This window comes from Aythya ferina (assembly GCF_964211825.1).
Source record: "Aythya ferina genome assembly, chromosome: 2".
NCBI classification, from domain to species: Eukaryota; Metazoa; Chordata; class Aves; order Anseriformes; family Anatidae; genus Aythya; species Aythya ferina.
Genome location: NC_140297.1, coordinates 88,299,883 through 88,323,436, shown reverse-complemented (window position 1 = coordinate 88,323,436; position 23,554 = coordinate 88,299,883). Strand labels below are relative to the sequence as shown.

Genomic DNA, 23,554 nt, shown 5'->3' with positions numbered 1-23,554 from the left:
TCAGTAGCAGCGAATCTCTTCAAGTTCTGACTTGTGTGCAACTTTTAAGATGCCACTTCTGGATTCTATAAATAACATGTTGGTAAAAACAAAACAAAAACATTTTCTGGTGTTTTCTCACAAAACTTCATGAGATAACTCTGAAATAATGTTAGCCATTAGTTTAGCTGTCTTGTACCAAACTAAATTCTGTACATTTGTCTCCTATGAATGGTATTTTTTCCCAAAAAAGTAAATATTTAACAAGCTGTTTACCAGCTAGTTATTTTGGATAGCTACAAGTGTTTTCATGTTAGTAACAACTCTCATCATGCAAGAAAGTAATTGATGTACTAATCCTAAGATGGCTTCATACTTCATAAATCTGTGTAAATGTAGGGGAACGGAAGTATTTAAAGTTGGCCTTGCTGAAGTCAACTGGAATTGCTTTAGTGATTGTTGGGGAGGGTTGTTTTTAATGAAGCTTCCTTCTACAGATGTTCTGTACTCCACTTATGAGGAAATAATAACTGCTGGAGATTTTTTTATTATTATTTTTTGAAGAGGAATATCAAATTGCTGTGCATTTGGAGCTGTCACTTTTCAAGAAAATGCTGTGGCTCAGATAATTCTTTGTGTTGCTGTCCATGCCAATTGGCTCTGACAGGCCTTTTTTGTCCTTGGTAAAGAACAGATATAATGTTGTGTTATGCTTAAGTATTTCTAAGAAATATATCTAGATACAGACCTCACTGAAAGTTTTACTCAATAGATTTTTCTTGCCTTACACATTCTAAAGGGAGACTGTGTGATCAAAGGAAGGATATTATTTCATAAGCACTTATGCCATTATTTTTCCAAGCTAAAAAAAAACACAAAACAAAACACAAAACACACCACCAACAAGCAAACAAACCCCTAGTCCTGCATGAAGTTGTTTGTGAGAGCAACTGCGAGAGCAGAATTTTTCTATTTCTAGAACAAAACTGTGAGTGAAGTTTCCAAATGTTATTGTTGATGTGATGCCTTATGGCAGAGATCACTTTGATTCTGTACTTGCAGACCGTCTAGCTGTAGTGCTGCAGCTGAGTCCTGAACTTAAGCTGCTGATTCAAACACGAAGGGGTAGCCTAAACTCACCCTGGCTTCGGTAGTGGCTGTGCCACTTTGTAAAGTTAGGGGTTAATTTATCATGTCTAACGAAGCACTAGCTATGACTGAAGATGATCTTAACCTGCTTGCCTTGGATCCTTTCTGATATTTTTTTCCAGGTTCTAGTATAATGCAGTGTGAAATACTCTTTTTCAAGTTATTTCTGTGCCATCAAAACTCTGCCATTTAGCAGGTGTCTTCTGTTTCTAGCATTGCAGGTGTGTTCCTGTCATGAAATGGGGCTAGGATCTTACTCATGTTCTTGAAGAATTGGCTTTGCTATTTCAGGATGGAATTTTACCAAATTGATCAGCTTTCGGGAGTCTTTCATGTAGAAGAGGCCCAAGTATTGGTATTATTGGCCTTTCATGCTAGATAGTATTGATATTTTAATCTGAGGCCTTACAATACAATGTTCTCTTTCTTTTCCCAAAAGAACACAAGTGACCAGCAAAGCTCTCAGGCGCTATTTTAAGATAGCTTTGGCTTGTGTACTACTGGTAAGACCAGCGTGCATGCTTGAAATTCTAGCCTCTATAATGAAAAGACAAGCCCTCGGAAACAGCCCATGGTTTTGGAGCATGCTTGTCCTTTGCAAACCGAATGTTAAACAATGACTTAAGACTCTACTACACACTGGCTGTAGCTCTTGATGTCTTACACGTTGGCTCAATTTTTTGACATAATTTTGGCAAGTAGGGGGAACCTGGCAATCCTTCATGCTAGAGGCCTAAGCTCTAATAAAGCGCTTTAGTTATTAGCACAAGTAAATAGTTGTCCATTTGTGCTTCATTAATGCATGTTAGTCATACAGTAAATACTGTCATGCTGGCAAGTTCCCCAGAATACTGAATACTTCTGCACAGTTCAGGAGGGGGTTTCTGACAAAGTGGTGTTGGCACCTTGCTTGAAGAAGTTTTTGAACCTATTAGTGCAGGAGAGTGACAGACTATTATTTCAGCTCATAGGGGCTTTTGTAAAACTGATACTTCGGTGGAGGCAAAGAGGTGGTTTTGATTAATTTTACAGTCTTCAGCTGTAACTTAGGCAGATTGCTTTGGGGAGTATGAATGAGATGCCTACTTTTCTAATGAAAATAAAAATTCTGCCATAAAATTGTCCAATATTGTGAAATTTAAGCTGCATATTTGCAGAACCTAGCACATAACAGTATGAGGAAATCAAAAGGTAGCACAATGTGAGGTTTGTCTCTGCAGTCATCAGGATTCTCCTCTGATCACAGTGACTTTGTTTTTTTTTTTTTGAAGATGAGAAAGCAGCCTCACTGTGGTAATGGCCCGCTCACTTAGCACCTTCCAATGCAGCCCATCTGGTCAGATGGACTTGGTCCAGTCAGCTTGTGCGATCCTTACCTTCGTCTTCCTTTGGTATGAGTAATTCCTTGGTCCCCCAGGTGCTGACACTGTGCTCAGAGACCTGGGAGGCAAATGAGGCAAAGAAAGCATTGATCTTCTCTGTCCTCAGCTGCTGTGTCCCATACACAAGTGAGCACTAACTGGGCTAATCTTAGCCATTCTTTTGCTTTGCTCTTGCTTAGCTTTGGAAGCATTTCTTGTTGTTGTCACTGGCATCCTTTCCTAGCTTCAGCTCTTCTGCTTGGGCAGCCTCTCCATATTGCTTCTGCATGACCTCTTTCAGCTTAGACCATCTTAGCACTTCAGCATTTGAGCTGAGGCAGGAGTTCCCTGTCCGTTCACCTTGGCTTTCTGCCATTCCCCTGTGACTTTCTGCATGCCATTCTTGTGCTTTGAGGAGGCTGTTCTTGGAGATCAGCTTGTTCTCCTGGGCCCCGTGGACCTTCAGGGCAGTCTCCCATGGGAACCTGGCAAAGCACATCCTTGAGCAAGCCAAAAACTGCTTTCCTGCAGTCCAGGACTGAAATTCTGCTAGTAGTCTTGCTCCCTTTGCTTACTCATGTTTCCTTCATCTCAGGACGGTATCAGGCTGCCATCAGCCTCTACCTTCCCCAACCGGTTCTTCTTTGTCCCCTAGTCAGCTTTGCTAGCTTGTTGGTAAAGCTGAGTGCTGCTGGGGTTGCCTTACTGATTGCTTGTGTTGTGGAGTTATTTCCAGCCCGCTCCAGAAATCTTTGCAGCCTGCAGCGCTCGCTGCACCTGGAACTGCACTGTTTGCTGTGAGTGGGTCAGAAATGGGATATAGTTGGCCTGGCTCCAGTTCCTCCTTATCTCGTGCACCTGGCTGTACAAATGGATTTGTTTTGGCCTAGGCAAACAGGTACTCTGAGCTTGCATCCTCTCCAAGATGACGAGTGCTTCTTGGAAACAAGCACTGAGGTGTGAAACAAGGGATGTGCCCCTATGGCAGAAGCAAAAGAGAACCTAAGGGCAATAACCAGTGGCCTAGGTGTCTCCCGGCCCATCTCTGCCCTTTACAGCCTCCCAGCCAAGTGTCTGGTACTCCATCTCCTGTCGTGGCATGTGCCTGCCTTCTCTGGCACAAACCCTCTTTTCTAAAGGTTTACATTCAAGCAGGCTCTCTCCCACATTGCCTCCTCTGAGGACCTACTGTCAGTCACATTTCCCCAGAATCAGCCTCGGGGTGGTGTGGGGAAGCTCTCCCCTGCTAAGTGGTATGTGAGCTTCCACCCTCAAGGTTTGGAAATTTAAGATAAATAAAAATAAAATAAAAAATTAAAATTCATTGCAGGCTTGGGATTTTTCAAGTCAAATGCTAACTTAAATATTTAAGGTAGTCACTTTGTACTTTTTTGTAGCTTGAGGCATTTGCAGAGCCTGTTCTCTATGGTAGATGTGAATTAAGGCTTCATAGTGCCCGTTTCTCTATTTCAAACCATATGGAAGTGCAGAGCAGCGTGTCCCAAGTTTGATGGGAAGAACACTTTCCTACATACATGGTGATGAAACTTCTGCGTGAAATATTTCCTCTGGCATGAGCAAATTGTCAACCAAGAGTTCTAAGCATGTTCTGAAAAAGACATCTTTTGTGATCTTTTTTTTTTTTTTTTTTTTTTCCGGAGTCCTATATATCCTCAAAATTGTGATAAACTGCTGGCTGTTGAACATGAATTGGCTGGATGGTTTAGTCACAAACCATAACTGCTATGCTGGAAGAGAGCAGATTGGAAAAATAGTTTTCTGACAGCATATCTTTTAGAGGATGGCTTGCCTTGCAGATTAAAATAAACCTGAACCCACAAGACCAGAAACATTTCATCAGCTGCCCCACTAGCAATATTTTGAAACAGGAATATTGACACAATAACATGCAGTTGGGATGCAAAATTACACACGTACTGTCAGTATTGTGATGAGCTAGTGAACTCCCAAATTTGCCAGAACTAATTTTATTTTTTTAGCTAGATGTAATGACCTTCAGTACAAATATAACCAGAGGTGATTTCTTTCATTTGCAGCTTGCTTCTGAAGCCAAGTTCAAAGTTTTTCTCTTTTCTTCCTCATCCTACAATTTCTTTCTCCCCTTTTTTTATTTAAATCTCTGATTTGCCTTTAATCTCAGCAGGGATCTTCTCCGCTACTTTTATTCCACAGATCTGCATTTTTTGATTGGAAAGAATAGCTGAAAACTAGAGGAAGCAATATAATAAATAGTGACTACTGCAGTAGTTTCTACCCAGAATGCTGGAGCTGATCACCACTCAGCTAAAGCGTGGTAGCTACATATGTGCAAGCTCCTACCCCTTGAACTGTGAAGTAGTTTCCCCACCATCTTAAGCAGTGGTTTCAGGGAAGAAAAAAGGAGATAAAAGGTCTTTTATAGCCACTTTAGCACTGATTCAACAGCAGCTCATCTGATCACACCCCACCTTTCGTGGAAAGCACGCTATAAAGCCATATGACAGAAGCTTTTGTGTGGTTAGTAGCAGTAACATTGCAGCATTGCTGAAAGTGGTGCAATCAAATAGTGCTGTGCGTACACACATGCTAGTTTTATCACTCCGGGACTTCTTAAAATTTTCTTTCAATGTCAAAATCCATGCCCAGTTGGAGACCCTGTGCTTGTCTAGTGCCTGCCTTGTTTTGGTTGGTTTGCTTGATTTATGCACAATGAAGACAGCCGTTGTTAACCACGTCGAATATTGCAATGTATGTTCAGAAGTGCTGTAGAGGTAACTGTTGGATGCATCCTGTAGGCCTCGGCAAAAACCAGAGAGAAGCTGTACAAAATAAGAGGTCACTTGATGTTTATGGTGTGAACAGCTAGTTATAAAACAAAACAAAACCTTCCAAGTGTGAGGAGCTGGTTGACAGTCTCGCTGTTAGCAAGCAATTGTTGCTATGTTTTGTTTTTCCCAAGAGCTGGTTTGTGCAAAAACTGAAGATTAACACTTTGTTTTGGATGTTCCTGGGACAGTCTGCACCTTCACGTGTAGTTGGTTACTACTTAAATGCAAATTGCTGAGCTTTTGAGAATTTTCTTCCTTTAGAGAGTAAGTCACTGGAGGTTTTCTTATAAAGTCATCTTCTTGATGCAGGGTAACTGGTAGAGCTGTCTGCACGTAGCTCTCTTTCCTTAAGAAGGAGAAAACATGGCAGCCACTGCGTTGAGATGCATGTATGTGTATGAATTGACTGTTTGTATGTAGGTGACACTGCAGGATAGTTTGTGTTAGAAATATTGCCCAACCATTGCTAATGCTTGGGAGCAGTGACTTTATGATGTCTAACAAAGCATCACTCACTGTAGAAGATTCTTTGGGAAAATTGTTTTGATCGGTAGTGTGAAAGATATTGTAATTTCACTTTCTTAAAACTCTGAAGGTGAAACGAGATTCAAAGATAATGAAAGGAAGAAATGCAGCAGTGTATGCACGTTACTTTGTAAGTTACGAAATATCTTTTTCTGAAGGCTTGCAAAGCGACCTATTACTGCAATACAAGCAGTACAAAAGAACTATGCTATTTTTTTGAAGTACCCATGTAGTGTAGATTATTTCTTACAGTCTGTAATTTTATTTGCATAAATTACATTACTGAACTGCTCTCAAAGTGTGGAACCCTGCCATCTGGTTAGCAGGAGAGTGCAATGGTCTGTCCCAACATGAGATCTGATGCTGGATAGTTAATCATGAAAAGACATGATTGTTGTGGTTTAGAGATGTCTGTGGATTTTATTTTTTTAATAGGTTATGGAGCTATCAACTGATCTGATACACACACATACCTGTATGTATCTCTACCCCCTTACTAAGGTTCTTAAATACCTTCTTTTTATAAGACTTACCAAGATGCGTAGAGTTAGTTCTGCATCTAATTGAAGGCAAGCTACCTGAACTCTAAACATCCTTGTCAGAAGCGGGCAGTTAGCTCAGGGGTGGATCGCACCCTGTAGCAGATAAACGGTTCTTTATCTATGCAAAAAGGTCAGTATCATTGGGATCAGATGTGCGATTGGATGGGCCAGCCATTTCTAGGCCTAGTTAATTACTTAGCTAGTGCCAAGGATCACTCTTCAGGGAAAGAAGGGAGGGATATGAAACACACCCTAAATTGCAGCAATTGAGCAAATTGGTTGGAAAGTAGAGAAATAAAGGCCATGCCAGTGGTAGCTGAAGGAAGTAAGAATAGCAGAGTAGTCTTGTATGTCAAGTTCTTCAGTGCGGCATTGATGGAAATTCATCAAGTTTGAAAACTGAAGAACCAAAAGATAATTTAATTAGCACTCTAAGAGTTATTCTGTTAGCTGGTGTCTGGTGAACTTAAATGGTCTCTGTGAGCCTGGTGGCACTTCCCTCCGTGGGAGGTTTATTGTTTTATCAGCTCTGTCAAGGGCTGTGGAGAATTGTCTTCACCTATTGTCTTCACCTACCCTAAGGGCCCTTTCAAACCTTCAGTTGACACCTGAGCCATCAGAAAGACAAAAAGGAGCAGTACTATTGCCTTTAAGAAAACAGACCCAAATTCAGATAGCATAAATTCCTTTGTTTTGTGCTTTGTGCTACTGCCATTCTTTTGTCCGAGTTTCAGTGCTCTTGGATTTTCAGGGATGCATAGTTATGAGGGAGCATGCACTTAAACATGATTTAGGTTATCTGGCTGTAGCTGCTGCTTCCCAGAGTGTAAAGATTTAAATGCCTGTCCTTAAAGAGCCTGTGCTTATATGAAAATAGTGGTTCCTACGACCTAAGTAGAATCTTCCCTTCCTTTTTCTCCTCCCTCCTCCCCTCCCCTGGCCCAAGACACAGAAATGCGTTTCCCTGCCGCCAAATCTCAGGGTCCACCAGGTCATCTTTTCAAGCGTCGAGCCTCCCAAGGTTAATGCAGGGCATCGTCAGCCGGAGCTGGGACAGACTGTCCGAGGCTGTTCGCAGAACATTTCCCTTCCACTTTGTGCGAGGGTGCTTTCCAAACCTGGCTCCCACAGGCAGTATTCTTAGAAGCAGCTGGCTAGCAGCACTGCTCTAATCAGAGCTCTCGTGGACTCGATGCCAAGTGGAACAGGCAAGCTACCTTGTGTCTCACAGGTCTGATGAGCATGGGGAGGGCAGCAGGTTGAAAGTGGTCAAATACCACACGCCTTCTTTCTGCGTGCTACAAATTACTCTAAAAGAATATGTGAAGGTTTTTTTTTCTCCTTAAAGTTTTCAAAATTATTATTTTTTTTTAGAGACTTTCTCAGAATGGACAGGTATGTTAGCAGGTGTGTGACAAGCTGAAAGTTTCCGTAGCACCTGGGCACAGTTATTCCCATCTTTTCATCTTTCTGATGAGGAACATGATGACCATGTGCTGAAAAGTGCTGACCACTTTTGATGCACTTCAGAAACTTGGGCAAAGCATAGGAAGCTAGCCAGTTCACGAAACCTTGCTAGGGGGGAAGGTTTACAGGCAGCAACACTTATGTGTGTAACACACTTCTGTCTTAAATAGCAGCAGTTCGGTAGTGGAGTGATGCTGAACTCACTGAAATGCCTCTTTAAAAACAAGAGGAATATGACATCTTACTGTAGTTGATTTTATACTTTGAGTAACAAAACTCCATTGATGTAATTTCTATGGGTAAACACAATTCTCTTATAGCAAATAGCTCTTTCAGGAATTGTTGGTGGGGTCAATATTGACAAAGAGCTTGGAACATGCAGTAAAATAGGGTTTCAGTAGCTTTGTCAGCGGCAGTCCCTTGCCAGTAAGAGTGGCTTGCTTTGGAGGCCAGACTAACTTGCAGATAAGTACAAGCTAAATATTCATTATCAGGACCTACAGACACTGATAGAAAAAAACATATTTTCCATATAAGCATGTAATTTTCCACTGTGAAGATCTCAAACCATTGCCATTTCCTAATATAAATTTCATTTATTCGGTGGTGGAAATGGAAAGGAACTGAGTGTATATATTAAAAAAGGAAGCAAAAAGACAACAGAAGGTAAACGCTTCATTTCTGTGATCGCTTTTCTAGCTACAGACAGCTCTAAGAAGTGATTGCTTTCACTGACAATCTTGTGCATTTCTTTCATTTCTATATTTCAAGACTTTATTTTAGCTGTAAACTATGTAAACTGTCTCTAACAGCCAGAGTGGTTTTAGACTCATTAAAAATAGAACAAAGCTTTTAGCATTTCCAAGCCTGTCAGTTGGATTCACTTCTTGCTAGCTGATTAAAAGACAGCAACCATGATGCACTGTATTTCTTTTACCATAATAAATGACACCCTGGTCCAAAGAGTGCTCACTGGAATATGCTATCCATTTTCTCTGTGCAGAGAACCAGGAGACAGCTAAATTATTGCAGAAGCGGTTAGTTTGCACTAAAAGAGAACTGTTCTAATGAGAGAAACTTAATTTGATGCAGCTTTGCCAAATTATAGGTGCAACGCTGTTGCAAACCCTGGATAACACGTTTTGCCAAGACCAGCCTGTAGAAGCAGAGTCTGCAAAGCCTAGCACGTATGCATGCTGCACAAGTGCCTTGCTGAAGCTGTCAGCAGTGTGTCAATAGTGTGCTAACTCCAGCCTTACTGGAGAAAAGTCTTTTATGAATAAACTGCGACTGCCAAATGCTGTTGGGAGGTTGCTAATCGTGGTCCAGCTCATGCCACAGCAGATTCTTTTTTTTCTGGGGGGCTGAAGAGCCAGTTTTCCTGAAAAACAGTATCTTTTGGTGTGAAACAATACTGCTCTGGTAGCAGTTGTAGTGCAGGTAATGGCAAGACTCGTAACTGGTGCTACTCCTTAAAATAAATCTGAAACACCTTCAGAAAATTACTTTCTGGCTCAGCTCTACCAGTATGTTGTATAACTGTATCAGCTCATGTATTAAAGAAAGCTTTTTTATTTTCTTATCGTAGAAGAAACGCTTCACTGATTTGGGGCATGCACACTGTGGGTTTAGGTGCTGACAGGCTCCAAAGCCCCAGGTTTTGCTGACTTGAAGGACTTTCTGGGCAGTGGGTTATTAAAACCCAGAAGGGGGTCGGGAGAGAAGTTCTTCCAAGGACAGATTGGCAAGCCTTCCTGCCTTCCCGTGTATCATGGGATGTAATATAATTCCTCTGATCACAACTTCATTTAACAAATTCCTTGCCGCTGCAGAGACACAGACCATGGACGCAGGTCTGTCTGTCTCTCGTTTTCTTTCTTTCCTGTCTAATTCCTGGTGTGCGGCGTTTCTCGTAGCTTTTGCACTTGTGTACGACAAGCTGTGAAGTCTGGTGAGGCTGTACAAACACGCGAGCAGCGGTAGCTCTGTGCACGCTGTCAGCTTCTTGCATGCTTTCCGTGATTTGCAGCGGCTACGCGCGGAGGTGCCATGGTGTGTCAGGTGGAGCCCAGCAAGGAACGTGCCACTAGCTTTGCTACTGGGATCATCCAAAACCAGGCTTCTGCATTGCTCGTCCTCTAGGGTTATCGCTGTCAGTCTTCAGAGAGGTTTTGTAAAGTCAGGAGAATGCCAGCAGTTAGTGGTTTTGCTACTTCAGGAGAGAGCCTGACTTCTGACAGAGCTAAGTGGCTTTATTTTAAGCCCTTGTTTGTACAAGCTCTCTTAGCAATGGGAATGTTAAAATTTTAGGTTCACAGTTACTCTGTTGGCTCACTGAGCCTTTCGCTTGGCTCTTACCTAGCCAAATGACTATAGTTAAGAGACAGGAAACCTACTTACAGCTCTTTAATTATGTAATATGTGGGTTGTCTGTGCTTTAAAGTTTTTTTTTGCCTGGTGTGCAAAGCTTTTTTATTTTTTTCTTTATTTCTGTTGCATGTTAAGCACTGACCCAGAGAAGATGTGATCGGAGCTCTAGGAAGAGACAGCAGACAATATGCTTGAGTAAACTCGAATCGCTTGCAAAGCAGTGACTTTGGACAAACCTGAGAGCAGCCTTGCTGTTCTCTCAGAGCTGTACTTGTGACAAATTTCCTCAAGCTCTGGAGTGTCAGTGGCACGGCAGGCTGAAAATACGTTGTACCAAACAGCTATCTGCCTGGGGACTGTGCTGCTGTGTTTAGCTGTGAAGAAGCCTGGTGACTTGCAGCTTTTAAGAAAGGAGCATCATGTGCGTTACCAGCTAATCTCAGCTGTGGGGTCTGGGTTAGAGCTTTGTGGGGTTAGGACTGGCTCTGTCAGGTGGATTTTTTACTGTAATAGTGTGCATGCTTGCCTTCAGAGGGCTAAGAGTAAAACTGAGTGATAGAACAGAAACTCTGTTTGTGGCTGCAGACTGTAATTGACTCTGTACTCCCCTCTGTACATCTAATGCTTTATGTAGAGCTGCAACACCATGACATAAAAAAAGAAGCATACCTTAGAAAAAGTGCAACGCTACTTCACTTTCACAAAAATAGTTTTATTTGGGAAGTGAAGAATTACCTGAAGCGGTCCTCAGAAGAAATGCTGCTTTATCTGTTTATTGCCTACTGAAACTACAGAAGCGTGTTATGAATGGCAATAGTGGGACAGATAAAGAAATGTTCATCTACCTTTGTGTCCTTTGGCTAAGAGGAACAAGTTGCAGATATGAAGAATGTGTGATTTCTTCAAGTCTCCCCTTCGTGCTTCTGGGCTTCCTGAGCCAGGAGCTGGGTCCATGCTTTAGCAGCCCTTGGTAGACTCTTCTTGAGTGAATTTTAATAATTGCTTTTGCTTGAAAACTTCACAGTAGTTTCCTCTGTCTGTGCTAGCAGAAATTAATTCTGCTTTGCACAAGTTGCCTGAACAGAGTAAAGCTAAGGTGGCTCAAGTAATGACCTGGCTAATCTTCTGTTTACGCTCGGCTAGTTTCAAAACATCTACTTTGGTGTGATAAAGTCGCATCACCAGGTAGGCAGCGAGCTACTGTGGCTGTAGGAGTGCTTGTGTGCAAACTGAGCCCTATCTGTGTTGACAGTCTCTTGAACCGCGTTGGGACCCGTCAGCATGTCTGACTTGACTTTGTTGTGCTGGACGGTGTACAAACATCAGAAGTATGTCATGATCTTAATTTGTCGCTGTGGGATTGCTGGCATGGGCATGCGTGACTCTTGCTCAATTGAACCTTTTGTTCAGGGGCATGGCTGTGTGGGTTTGCAGACAGCTACAGTAAATCCAAAACCGGGGACTGTCGTCTTGGTGGTCTGGACATCCACGGTCTGGATGTAGTCCCAGGAGCTTCCGAGAAGCTGTGTTACCGCTGGTGTAGCTTTCCTTAATCTCTTGAACTTCCAGCTACTGCTTAAGTAAAAAAAAAAAAAAAAAAAAAAAGTCTTCAGGAAAGGGGGATTTCCGGACTTCTAGAGAAAGCTACTCTATCTCAGCTAAATTCAGGTCCCTTTTTTTTTTTTTTTTTTTTGCAAAGAAGGGGGAGAAGGGAAGTGTGGATGATACTTCATTATTTGTACTTTTGGGTCTACTTCCTCCTATCTAAGCCCTGTTTACCAGTAAAATTAGCCTGAATGATGAGATAACCTTTACTGGAGGAACCAGGATGAGAGGAGCAGCAATATACTGGTCAGCCAAAAAACGTCTCGTACTGATAAATGCTATCCCAAGCAAACACGGAGCTAAGCTGCAGGCAGGAATGGTATCACTCGGAGCCAAGGCAGCGATTAGAGAGCACTTATGCAGGCAGCAGAGTTACTGTAGTATACAGTTGACCTGTTCTCTGATTTAAATACCAGATTTGGTGTTTTCTTTGATAACTGAAACACTTATCATGCTAGCTTAAATTGCAGCAAACATTATGTCAAAGTTGAAGGAGTGTACCTTGAAAGGCTTGGTTATAGATTGAAAAATTAATCCAGATTGTCTGGGTTACTGATACACAGAGATAATGCTCTCTATGAATGGACTTTGCCTCTTGGTATGATGCAGCCATGGAGCTTTTTGCATCAGAAAATATAGGCTTGCAAAAGGACACTGAAATCTAACCTGTAATGCCAGTGTGTTTGGCTATATAAAATGTTAACTGCTTGAAGAGACTCTATAAAAATAAACCCTGCTTCAGATCATTCTAACACTCTTGCTAGTCACTTGATTAAATCATCCTTGGTTACAGATGCTGACTGATAGAGAAAATAGTACATGCAAGCAACTTAGTGAGGGCTAATGCCTCAACAGGCTTCTAAAAATACTGTAATAGCTGGATGGTACAGTAAGCTAAGTAACGTGCTTTGATTTCATATTGAGTGTGTTTATTGGAAGAGAAGAGGGACCTGGGGATTAAACCGTGGAGAAAACACATGACTTATTGGGAGCCCTGTTTCAGCAAGGGGCACGGTGATGGGCCAAAGCAGGTGCCCACTTTGCTGAGGGCCTCAGCCCCGACCTTGTGCCTGACAATAAGGCCGAGCCGGGGCTGCACCACGGCAGCTTGGCACGGAGCAATTATATAACTTTTTTTTTTTTCTTTTTTCCCTTTAACCTTGTTCCTGTGTCTATCTGATTGCTGCTGCAGTTGGCGAGGCGCCATTGTTTGTCTTTGAACAACTGGCATAAATAGATTCTGGAGGGTCATGTGAAACTACCGTGAGCTCTTTAACATCGCGCCGTGCTTACCTTTCCTCGGCTGCCCGCATTGCTGCAGCAGGTGTGGTTTTGTTTATGCAGGCCGGCCACTGTACTTTAGCAACGGGGCTGTGCTGGCCCTTAGCGCCCTGAGGAAACCTTTTGCTCCATGCTTGGCTTGAGTTGCAGGCAGGCTCTGCAGACGTGAGCAGGGCTTTGCACCTCCTCAGACAGGCAGGGGCGTCGCATCCCAGGTTTAGCAACTGGAACTGCTGCCTCTGGAAAGGTTGCTGCAGGATATGGTGACGCTGGCTTGAGCGTTGTGAATAAGGCCTGTGCTTCTCACTTCTTGTGGTGCAGCTCTAAGGTTACACCGGAGAGGGTGTATCCTATTCGTGTGACTTACTGGCAATTGCTAGTTAAAAATCTGTTTTAACTGAAGAGTTGTAGGTTTGCATCCAGCTGTAGGTCTTCATATCTGAAATAAGGTCTTACCAGTTAACAGTTCGTGTGTGGTGCTGTGAGAAACCCCAGAGATGCATCTCAGCCACATCTCGCCTCCATTACAGTAGGAACTTCCCCTTCCCGTAGGGACTTTGATGTGTTGGGACAGCTGTAAACACATCAGGTATGCAACAAATAGCTTACAACTGCTTTTCTTGTTCAACCTTTACTTCCCTTGGGTTGACCTGTTGCTCTTCTTTGCCATGGGACAAAACACAACTGCATCTGTGCATTAGAAATCTTTGCTTGTTTGTGGGAGGGGGAACCAAGGGTGCTCAACTGCATCAACATCTGCGGGGTTTTAATGACCTGAAAAACATTTGAGATGTTGAGTTTCACAGGGAAAGTGCACGAAGAAAAACTGTGTTGAGAGGATGTTCTTCTTTATTCTTAGTGCCTGGGATGTCCAGCTCTCAGCCTTTGTACCAGGTGTGAAATACCTGAGGAGCAGTCAGCTTCAGCTTTGAGTTTTGACTGAAACTTTTCCTAGATAAGTTTTTCTTCCCCACTATTGACCTTGGAGCCTTTGAAAGTATTACTTTAAACTTCTGGGGGTACAGGCTCCTTTGGTATGTGATTTCTGCTTCCTGCAGTTACCGTGTCATAATGTAAGTCCCAGCTTTTTTGTCTGAAACTTAAAATTGAGATATTCTGGTCCAGGTCAGTGCTGACTGTGTGGTAGCCCAGAGAAAATGAGAGATGTGAAAGGGAGCACTGAAGGGAGGAGGTAGCCAACACAGAGTCAGAAGGCTTAGTGGTCTCCATTGTATCTGACATAGGTAGACAAATATGTGTATCTTATCATATTACTACCTGGACAAGCTGGAAATGTGGGCCCATGTGAACCTAATGAGGTTCAGCAAGTCCAAGAGCAAACTTCTGCGCCTGTGTTGGGGCAATTCCAGACATGAGCACAGATGGGGAGAAGAGCTCATTGGGAGCAGCCCTGCAGAGAAGGACTTGGGGGTTCTGGTGGACAAAAAGCTCGACATGAGCCAGCAGTGAGTGCTTGCAGCCCAGAAGGCCAACTGTGTCCTGGGCTACATCAACAGAGGGATGGCCAGCAGGGCGGGTGAGGTGGTTGTCCCCTTCTCCTCTGCCCTTGTGAGGCCCCAACTGGACTGCTGTGTATAGGTCTGGGGCCCCCAGCACAAGAAAGATGTGGGGCTATTAGAGTGGGTCCAGAGGAGGGCCATGAGGATGATCAGAGGGCTGGAGCACCTCTCATGCGAAGAAAAGCTGAGAGCTGGGGATGTTCAGCCTGGAGAAGAGAAGGATCAAGAGTAACCTTATTGCAGCTTTTCAATACTTAAAGGGGGCTTATAAAAAAGATACAGAGCAACTTTTTGCTCAGGCATATAATGATGTGACAAGGAGTAATGGATTTAAACTAAAAGAAGGTAGATTTAGATTAAATACAAGGTAAAAGTTCTTTACTCTGAGGGTGGTGAGGCACTGGCACAGGTTGCCCAGAGAAGCTGTGAATGCCCCATCCCTGGAGGTGCTCAAGGCCAGGCTGGAATGGGCTTTGGGTCTGGTGGGAGATGTCCCTGCCCATGGCAAGGGGTTGAAACTGGGTGGTCTGTAAGGTTGCTTCCTATCCAAGCTGTTCTATGATATATTTATTTGTAAAAACCTCTCTTAGTCATGCCACCATTGGCAGTTCTTGTCTTAGGAGTGCCTGGGGGCTCCTGAACTGGTACGATTTTAAGCATTAGCTTATATTCCGTAAGCTGGTAAAGTTGTGCTTCACTCACAGTTGCACGTAGTTGAAGTCCTGTTTGCTGAGTCCACATCATTGGTCTGCCATAATTGTCATTTGCCGTGAAGGTGGTTCCTTTGCTTTGACAGACATGCTATTATGTATTTACATGCTATTTATGTATTTATTTCACACTTTGGGCACAGTAGGAAAGTGTATGAAGTCATGTATATCACTGTAGCATAGTCTGTTATGCAGCCAACTTCATGTGCTTGCTTCTGTTTGTCCATACCTGCCCTTAATTGGTATATGCAGAGGTATACCAACTTTGTAAGCCTGTGTACTAGCTCTAAATTTCCTTCTCATATTCATATTTCTGAAACTTGGTGTGACTTATCTTGCTTTTCTTATTTACTTTTTTTTTTGTTTATATTTCAGTTTTCTTGCTTTCTCCTAGCCTTCTCTTCTGGCAAGATCTGTGAGAAACCATGGTATTTTAGACTTAGCCAAATTCAGTGTGTGTTAAAACTTCTTGAAACCTGATCTTGTGAGAGTTCTAGTATGAAAAAAATTCAGGTTGGCATCCAGAACCATGGATGTTTAGATAAACTGAACTTCTGGTTCCTCTTGAGGTTTGGTAGTTCACTACTGAATCCGTTTCAGTCCAGTTAATTAGTTACAAACCCCTAAGCCACAGCCTTGGAATTAAAGAAAACAAAGCCCCAAGCTTCCACATAATTTGATTCAAGAAGAAACTTTTGTTGAACTAGGAAATGCATTTATATTACTATTTCCCAGTTTGAAATGTAAAATTGATATCCATCCAGATCAGCCAGCAACATAGTCATTTATTCTGGATTCACGCTGCCTGTATTAATGTGGCAGTCTAGTGTCCCCCGATACGCACAAATCTTATTTTTTTCCTTCCCATTCTCCAACATTGGTTTCTCCTTTTAGAGGTATGGCAGAGATTTTTCTCCTGTCAATGTTTTTGGCTCTGCACAACGTAGCTTACAGGGAGTACAGAGTGCCTGTTTTTGACGAGATTTTTCTGCTCTTCTCTTCTCAGGACAATGTAGATCAGACTTCTGCTCATGGTCGGCGGGATCTGGTGGAACCAGGTTTCCAAGAACCATCTAATCGCATCTCCCTAAATCACCAAGGTAAGAAACAGTGGGTACAAATCCAGTCTCCTTGGGGGAAAGCCAGAGTGCTGTGGATGCAGAGGTAGTTTTTCCTCCATGTTGCAGTTTGTCCTTGTTAAAAAAAATTACTAGACCAAAAGTTCTGGATTGTTGGAGTAGGAGAGCTGAAGATGTAGTTGTTTGGTGTTTTTTTTTTTTTTGTTTTGTTTTTTTTTGTCACAACTATCCTGTGAGCTGTGGATGAAGATGGCTAAGAACCTGTGGTGAACCTGAAGTCTTGTAGCCCAAATTAGGACTGTCAGCCTGGGCAGAAGGAATATCCTCCTCTTTTTAGGGGAGGAAGAGTGGAGTCCTGAAATTTAATTCAACATTTGCAATGTTAATATTACACTTTAAAAACTTTAACCAGGTGTAAAAATGGTTCAGGGCTCTGGCTCAACTCTTTACTTCTGCAACAAAAGAATGTTTACTTGCTTTGCATGATGGAAATCACCTCATGCAGGGGCAAGGCAGTCTTGAACTAGATGTTGTAAAGCTGATGCCTTGAGATGTGCAAATGCTGGGGCAGATTTACATGGGTGACTTCTGAAGCTTTCTTTGAATGTCCCCCATTCATCAGGGAACACATTCGCTGTGGTTTAAGTTCATTGGATGAAGTGACAGTAGTTGTGGCTGCTGCTTATGCAGTCTGAATAGATATTGAAAAGATAGGGAGTATTGCATTTTGATGGCTGAGTGGTAACTTTGCAGCCTAACATCTACCTAACAGGTCAATACTTCATTTTCAAGTCCTTCTTTTCCCCTAGCAATGTTACAGCACTGAAAGAATCCATATGGGGTCACCTGGTGTGTGGCTCTGCCTCAGCTACATTGAGGCGGCGGATGTGTCTAGGCAAAATGGTCCAAACTAATTTTCAAAGCAGGTATCTTTACAGAGAATGCTTTTTGTAGGGGTATTGTCAGTTAAAGGCCTGTTTCTACAGTAGGACTCAATCAATGTTTTTCCCTGTAGTTTCTGAAGTAGAGTTCACCTTTGCAGCCACAGGCTGTGTTGATATTTTTGTTAGCCGACTGACAGCAATCAAATCCAGTATTTCTCAAATCTTACTGATTTTATTGCTGAAGTAGGTATCTAGCACATTTTTAATCTTCCCTGCCCCTGTGACTATAAAATGCTGTTATGTAAGTGGCACAGGCTAAGAAAAGAAATCTGCACGTCCAGTGGTGGCCTCTAATGCTGCGTTTGGCTGTAGCGCTTCATCTTTTCCCAGTGCTGAAGGGAAACAAAGTGTTTTACAGCAATGATAGCTATTCTTTCAATATCTTTTTGAAAATGGAAGTGTAATGTTATGGCATGTCCCATTTGTTTGTTCAGTCCAAGTACAAGCTTCTACCTTGTTTTACAGTCTATGAAATACACGTTCTCGTCCAATAACTTGGGAGTACAGCTATTTTAACAGCTGCCCCATAGTCCAGTAACCCATTAATGAATAGTACATAGGAAAATGTAACGTGAAGAACTTCAGAGGGATTTGTGACATGGTGTGAACTAGTTCCAATGCAGCGATATTAGACTAGATTATTAAAGTGGGGTTTTATGTTCTGTGGCAGTTTGTTTTTTTTTGTTGTTGTTTTTTTTTTTTAATTCCTACAATAAATTGTGTTATCCGTTAATTTCTGTTAAAACGTTGCTGACGCTGGTTTAGATGAAAAACCGAAGAGTAAAGCTGTATCCAAAAGTAACTTGCAGCATTTTGATAAGTTTATCTATGCTTTATGGTACATGTGGATTACGCTGATGATAAAGATATTTGCAACAGACTGTGGCCAGTTTTGCTTCCAGTTATATACAATATTACTTGCTGAGCTCAGCTTATACTGACTAGCGGATCTAAAGCTTTTATTCCTGCATTTCGCAACAGTTTTAAGGAAAGCCAATAGGCCTGCAACAAAGCAGGTTTAATGCATATTTAACTTGAGCAGAAATTCTGGAATGTTTACAACTGACTAAAATATCTGATGTGTTAAGTACTCCTGCCCCCCCCCCCCCTCCAGCCTTTTTCCCTTTGGTGTGTTGTGTCTGAACTACTGCAGCTGAACTTTGAGCAACCATAGTTGTTATGTTTCTTTTTTGTGTTTTTTTTTTTTTTTTTTTTTTTTTTGTGTATACACTTCCAATTCATACCTGACCACCTTGCTCAGTGAGCACAGCAGATTTGCCAGTTTCTGTTGAACATTAACCTACAGCTCTTTGCTTTTCTCTCGGAAAGCTTTGGTACAAGCACTTACAATTCTGAACCAGACCCTGCTTTCCACGGCCTGCAAAAATGGTGATTAGCTTCCTTTGAGGTATCTCAATCTCTTCAACACAAACTGGAAAAAGAGCATGCAAGAGGAGACTGAGATATCCCTGCCAACTGCCCCCATGTGAATAAGCTCTTTCTTGAGAAGGGTATTTCAAGTACACGTTTCCTGCTGAATCACTCTTTTACACAAGCAGTTGCTGTATAACTATTCAGCTTTTTATTTTAAAAGAATATCTTGTAATGATTTGGGAGCAGAGAATACTACTTGTAAAGCAAGGAGTCTTAAAATATGCAGGTTTCATATAAAACAAATGTAGGAGACGTTGAGTGCAGATGGAATAGTATTTTTTCCTATGAATAGGTTAATAACTGCTTTTGTGTAGATATGCTAATAACACACGTTAACAATAAGTATTTATATATATATAAGCCATTATTTAGTATTCACTTACAAGTCATTTTGCCAGCTGGGTAAGTTTCATAAAAGTACTAAACCTGAGAAGAACAGGAACTAGGATTTCTTACCTATATTCTCCAAATCTACTTCATAAATGAAATGCAAGGGAAAAGAAAGAAAACTTCATCCGGTAGAACAGTGCTAATACTCAGTGAAGTAAAGAAGCAGGTGTGCTTCAGCTACCTATTGAAAGTCCTGTTTGTCTACCACAAAGTACAAAAGCCAGGATTTTGGCAGTTAATAGACAGCAAGTCAAGTACTTCTTGAGCAGTCACTCCAGATGCTGTAGTAAAGCCGAGAGCATGGAGAAGAAACATGTCTAAACTATGGGGCACATCCTAAAGAATTTGGGAAAGAGGTGAGGAAATGATCAAAGCAATTATTTACCATCTTTCAAAACACAATGAGAAAGAGGAAGTAAAAGCATGCTTAGAGGCGCAGCTCTTGTGTGTTTGGTGTTATTTTTTTTTTTCTTCCCCCAGTAGGAGTGTGGAGATGAAGCCTAGTCAGCCACGTATCAGTTCTGTAAAATGTGCAGTACTCACAAATGTTTCGTATTTTACAGTGGCGGGGTTCCTTGCAGCATTTGTATGCTGTCCAATAGGGAGGGCAATGATCTGGGGACTGTAATGATGATTTCAGTCCAAATGCTTGCATTCACACTGAGATACTGCTTTGAGGTCTTTATTAGAGGCGATCAGCTCCAGCACTCATTCCTTCTGCCCCCGCACACCCAAGGGGTGCTGCCGGTTCTCCTCTCTGCCTAAGCACCTCTATAGTTCAGCCTCCGCTCCCCTTGATTGAGTGCACCACTGTGGGGTACCACAGGAGTTGATCTTCAGTGTGTCTTGTTAGCAAGATAAGGTTGCTTCACCGATTTCCCTATGCTACCTAGGAGTAGCCTTGCTGTATGAAATATGATAGCAAAATACAGCATGCTACAGAAAACTAGATAAGCAACTGGATTTATTTATTCTCAGACTTCATGGGGGCTTAACCTGCAGGCTGTGCTGCTGCCATTTCTCTTCTCGCTCCATGCTTCTGGGCTTTTCTTCCTTGAGCTCATTCTCATTTGTTTCTCTAACAAGCAGTAAATAATGCCAACTTCAGTCCCAGCTTATGGGCAGTACTTTTTATTAATACTTGACATGCTTTTTAGAGGTAGTGTAGCTACTTATTCAAACTTTGGAAGTCAGGCATAAATAAGATGCATTCTGTCACCTTAACTTTTAATGGAAGTATTCGACATGCAGTTCTGGCACTTTCTTTATGTGTTTACTTGTAGAGATGATTGTTGGTGTCTGTACAAATGTGTTTTGTCGTGGGTCTGTAATGAAAGATTCATCTCCCTTTTATATCTGCATTCGTGCTTTCAGTTGCTGTCTCAGCTATTGTTGGGCTCGATGCTTTTTGTTCCAGGAGTTCCCAGAGGGAGCTGAGCTGAACACTGCTGTACCTCTGGCTCCGCAGCCAGATGGCTTCAGCAGCAGAAAGAAAACAGTGAGATGAGTTGTTATAGCCAACAGCAGTCCTTTGTCAACAGCCAGCTCATCCTTTGGTCTTTTTTGGCTGGTCCTGGTAGGAAATCTTGCCTACAGTGAGATGGTGAAGATGCTGTGGTTGTAGATCAGTTGGCTTTAGGCTTCCCTGGTGTTATGCCTGTACAGACCACTTGTTCCCACTGAGCAGTGCTGTCTGCTCTTGAGGCAGATGCTCTCCTCTCCCTCGCTGGCTTGGAACTGAGAGGTAACTTCTACGGAGGTGATAGAAGTCTGATGGTGGGATGTGCCTTTGTAGCACACTGCTTGGGTCCAGAAAATACAAGGCTATGTGAATGCACAAGAAATTTTGAGTGAGTATGGGCTTAAATGAGGTAGTACAATGACTAAGGTTTAACCCAGGGAAATAACATTCTGTAGCCCTTTTTCTCCAGCAGTACTATTGTTATTTGCTTTAAATGTCTTGCCTTTTGCATCTGCCTGATGATAGGCACGTGAGGTTGAGGCAGTTTTGTTGTTAGCTTTTTAACTAAAGAATGTGTTTAGTAACCACTGGTGCTACCTCTGGTATGCTTCAGTCATGGGATCCCAGTGGGATGAATCAGTTATTTGGTGTATCAGGACTAACCCATGTTTTTGCAGAATCCAGCTGGTACTGAATGGAAAATGTAGAATGAAATACAGATAGTTTTGTTTGTATTGCAAAGACAATACCGAAAGCTGCCAGACATTCATGAATTCTCATGTATTGTATAAATGTTTTCGTCATTGTCCAGCCTTAGAAAAAAACACCATTACTGCCAAAAAGATTTACACTAACTACCATTACACACAGAACTGAGCCTGCACTTCCTGCCTAGCTCATTACAGTACCTTTGTCTTATTTTAGAGAAGGCTTCTATTGTATTTTGTGATGAATCTTGTTAGCACAGTTTCTAGGAGGGCGCCCAGAATAGCTGTGGAGAAGTTTAACTTTCCTAATTATATTAGTTCCCAAACCCTTGGGCTGACAGAACTCTGAAAAAAATTGAAAAGATGAAAAGAAGACAAAGGAGGTTGTTTTTTAGTACAGATAGCTTGACGCAGAACTCTGAAGTTACAGAAAGACAAATTTGACCAGCTGATTGAGTACAGCAGGAAAACTCTGTATATATAAGAGCTGCTAATGATGATTGAGTGAAATCAGTGAAATGAGAAGAAACAGGCCAAGTACAGTTTAAAATGCTTGCATGTTCATAGAAACGTATTTTCAGATGACTGATGGATTTTCTTTTATGTTTCATTAACTAGGGATTAACTGTTGCTTTCTTAGCTGTAAAAGAAGGGAGAAAGACTTCACATTAACCTGTAAGAGTTTTAATATCAAGTTTGCAAATCTTTTGTTTTGGATATATTTAAAATTGAGAGTATTCCCTGAAGCCACCTGATGAGAGTGTTTTTAAAAACAAACAAAAACCGGAAAAAAAACAACCTCAAATCTCACAGTTGGCAGACATAGGATTTTAAACATGTTTTATAATTTATCATGGTTCTATGTTTTCTATTTACATGACCATCAAGGTAAATTCATAAGCTTTAAGCCTGTTTTCTATTATGATTTATGAAAAATTATAAAGTTATTACTACATTTGCAATTAAATTCTTGACATGTTGGAGGAGAGAGAGTCTCTAGGCTTGTAGTGGTTGCACTGGGGGAGCAGGTGGAGCTGGGCTGAGGCTGAGGAGTTGCGTTCCTTACCTCAGATAATCCATGACACTATCCCAGGCCCTAGGGGAATGAAGCTGCATGGATTTTATGGCTGAGAAGGTGTTTTTTTATCCTGAAGATAGAGGGATGGTGTTCCTACACTTTCTCTTTCAAGATTTCTGTCTCCAGTTATCCCTGGGGGGGATTCACAAGGTGTGAACTTAGGAGTGATTAGAAGCTCATTTCTTGTTACTCTTGCTCAATTCCTGCCTGAGGCTTTGGGAGGGGAGGATGTAAATTTGGCATCTGGATACTGTGATTCTGGTGCTCCTGTCTAGATGTTTCTCAGTGTGAGAGGGTGCTTACTTCCCTTACCCCTTGTGTGGATGTATTTGAGAACATGTTAGCTTGACACTTGTACAAGCCTAAAGTATGCTAGTGATGACTAAGATCACTGCAAATGCTGTAATTTGTTTAATAGCGTCTCCCTCTAAAATAAAATTTCCTTTTTCATTCTCTTTTGTCCTTAATTAAGGGATGTGCATTTCCTGCTACCACTGAAGTGGAGCTAAGGCCACCTGCCAGAGCAGTCATAATTTTGCATCCCTCAGCCAGGTTACAGCTAAGTAACACAAGGGATGGTACATGGACATGCTCTTTTTGTGTGTGGGGGGGGTGCACTCTGGGGCATCTTGTGGAGAAATTTCCTTGTGTGCTGCAGCTATTGCAGGACTGATGACTGCCTGTTTTTGGGGGGTGGTCAGGGAGGGCTTGGGGCACCGCTAAGTGCATGGGTGTGCCGGCCTCTTCTGTCTGCAAAAGGCAAATGTTCAAGTAAGGCACTTGTTTGCTGTCAGCACATTTCCCGTGAGGTACATCAGCTGAGAGCAGCGAGTGGTGCCGTCACCCTCACGGATGGTTCCAGTGCCCATGCTGCTCCTCCAGTAGTGTTACGGTGGCTGGCTGCTGGCTTGTCTCCCTGTAGGCCTCGCTGTGCACTCGGGTTAGCAGGAGAACAACTACACAGCACCTTGCATAAGCTGTGAGGTGCCCTGAGAAAAGCAATTGGGAAGTCCTTCCTGGAGAGGACTCTTTGTTCGGGCTTCTCATTTCCCTCTTCAGGCTCCCAAGCAGTGATGACTGACAGGAACTCTTCCTTCCATCTTGTCTTAAGAAATCGCTTTTG

General features: G+C 42.2%; 1 protein-coding gene across 6 annotated transcripts in view; it reads left to right on the top strand.

Moving 5' to 3' along the window:
- Window positions 1-23,554, top strand: part of GRB10 (growth factor receptor bound protein 10) — a 149,673-nt gene that overhangs the window by 45,350 nt on the left and 80,769 nt on the right. For all 6 annotated transcript variants that reach the window (XM_084509345.1, XM_084509350.1, XM_084509348.1 and 3 more), the window contains one exon: window positions 16,344-16,437. In XM_084509345.1, the coding sequence (XP_084365471.1) occupies window positions 16,344-16,437 (94 nt within the window). The remainder of the gene's footprint in view (window positions 1-16,343; window positions 16,438-23,554) is intronic.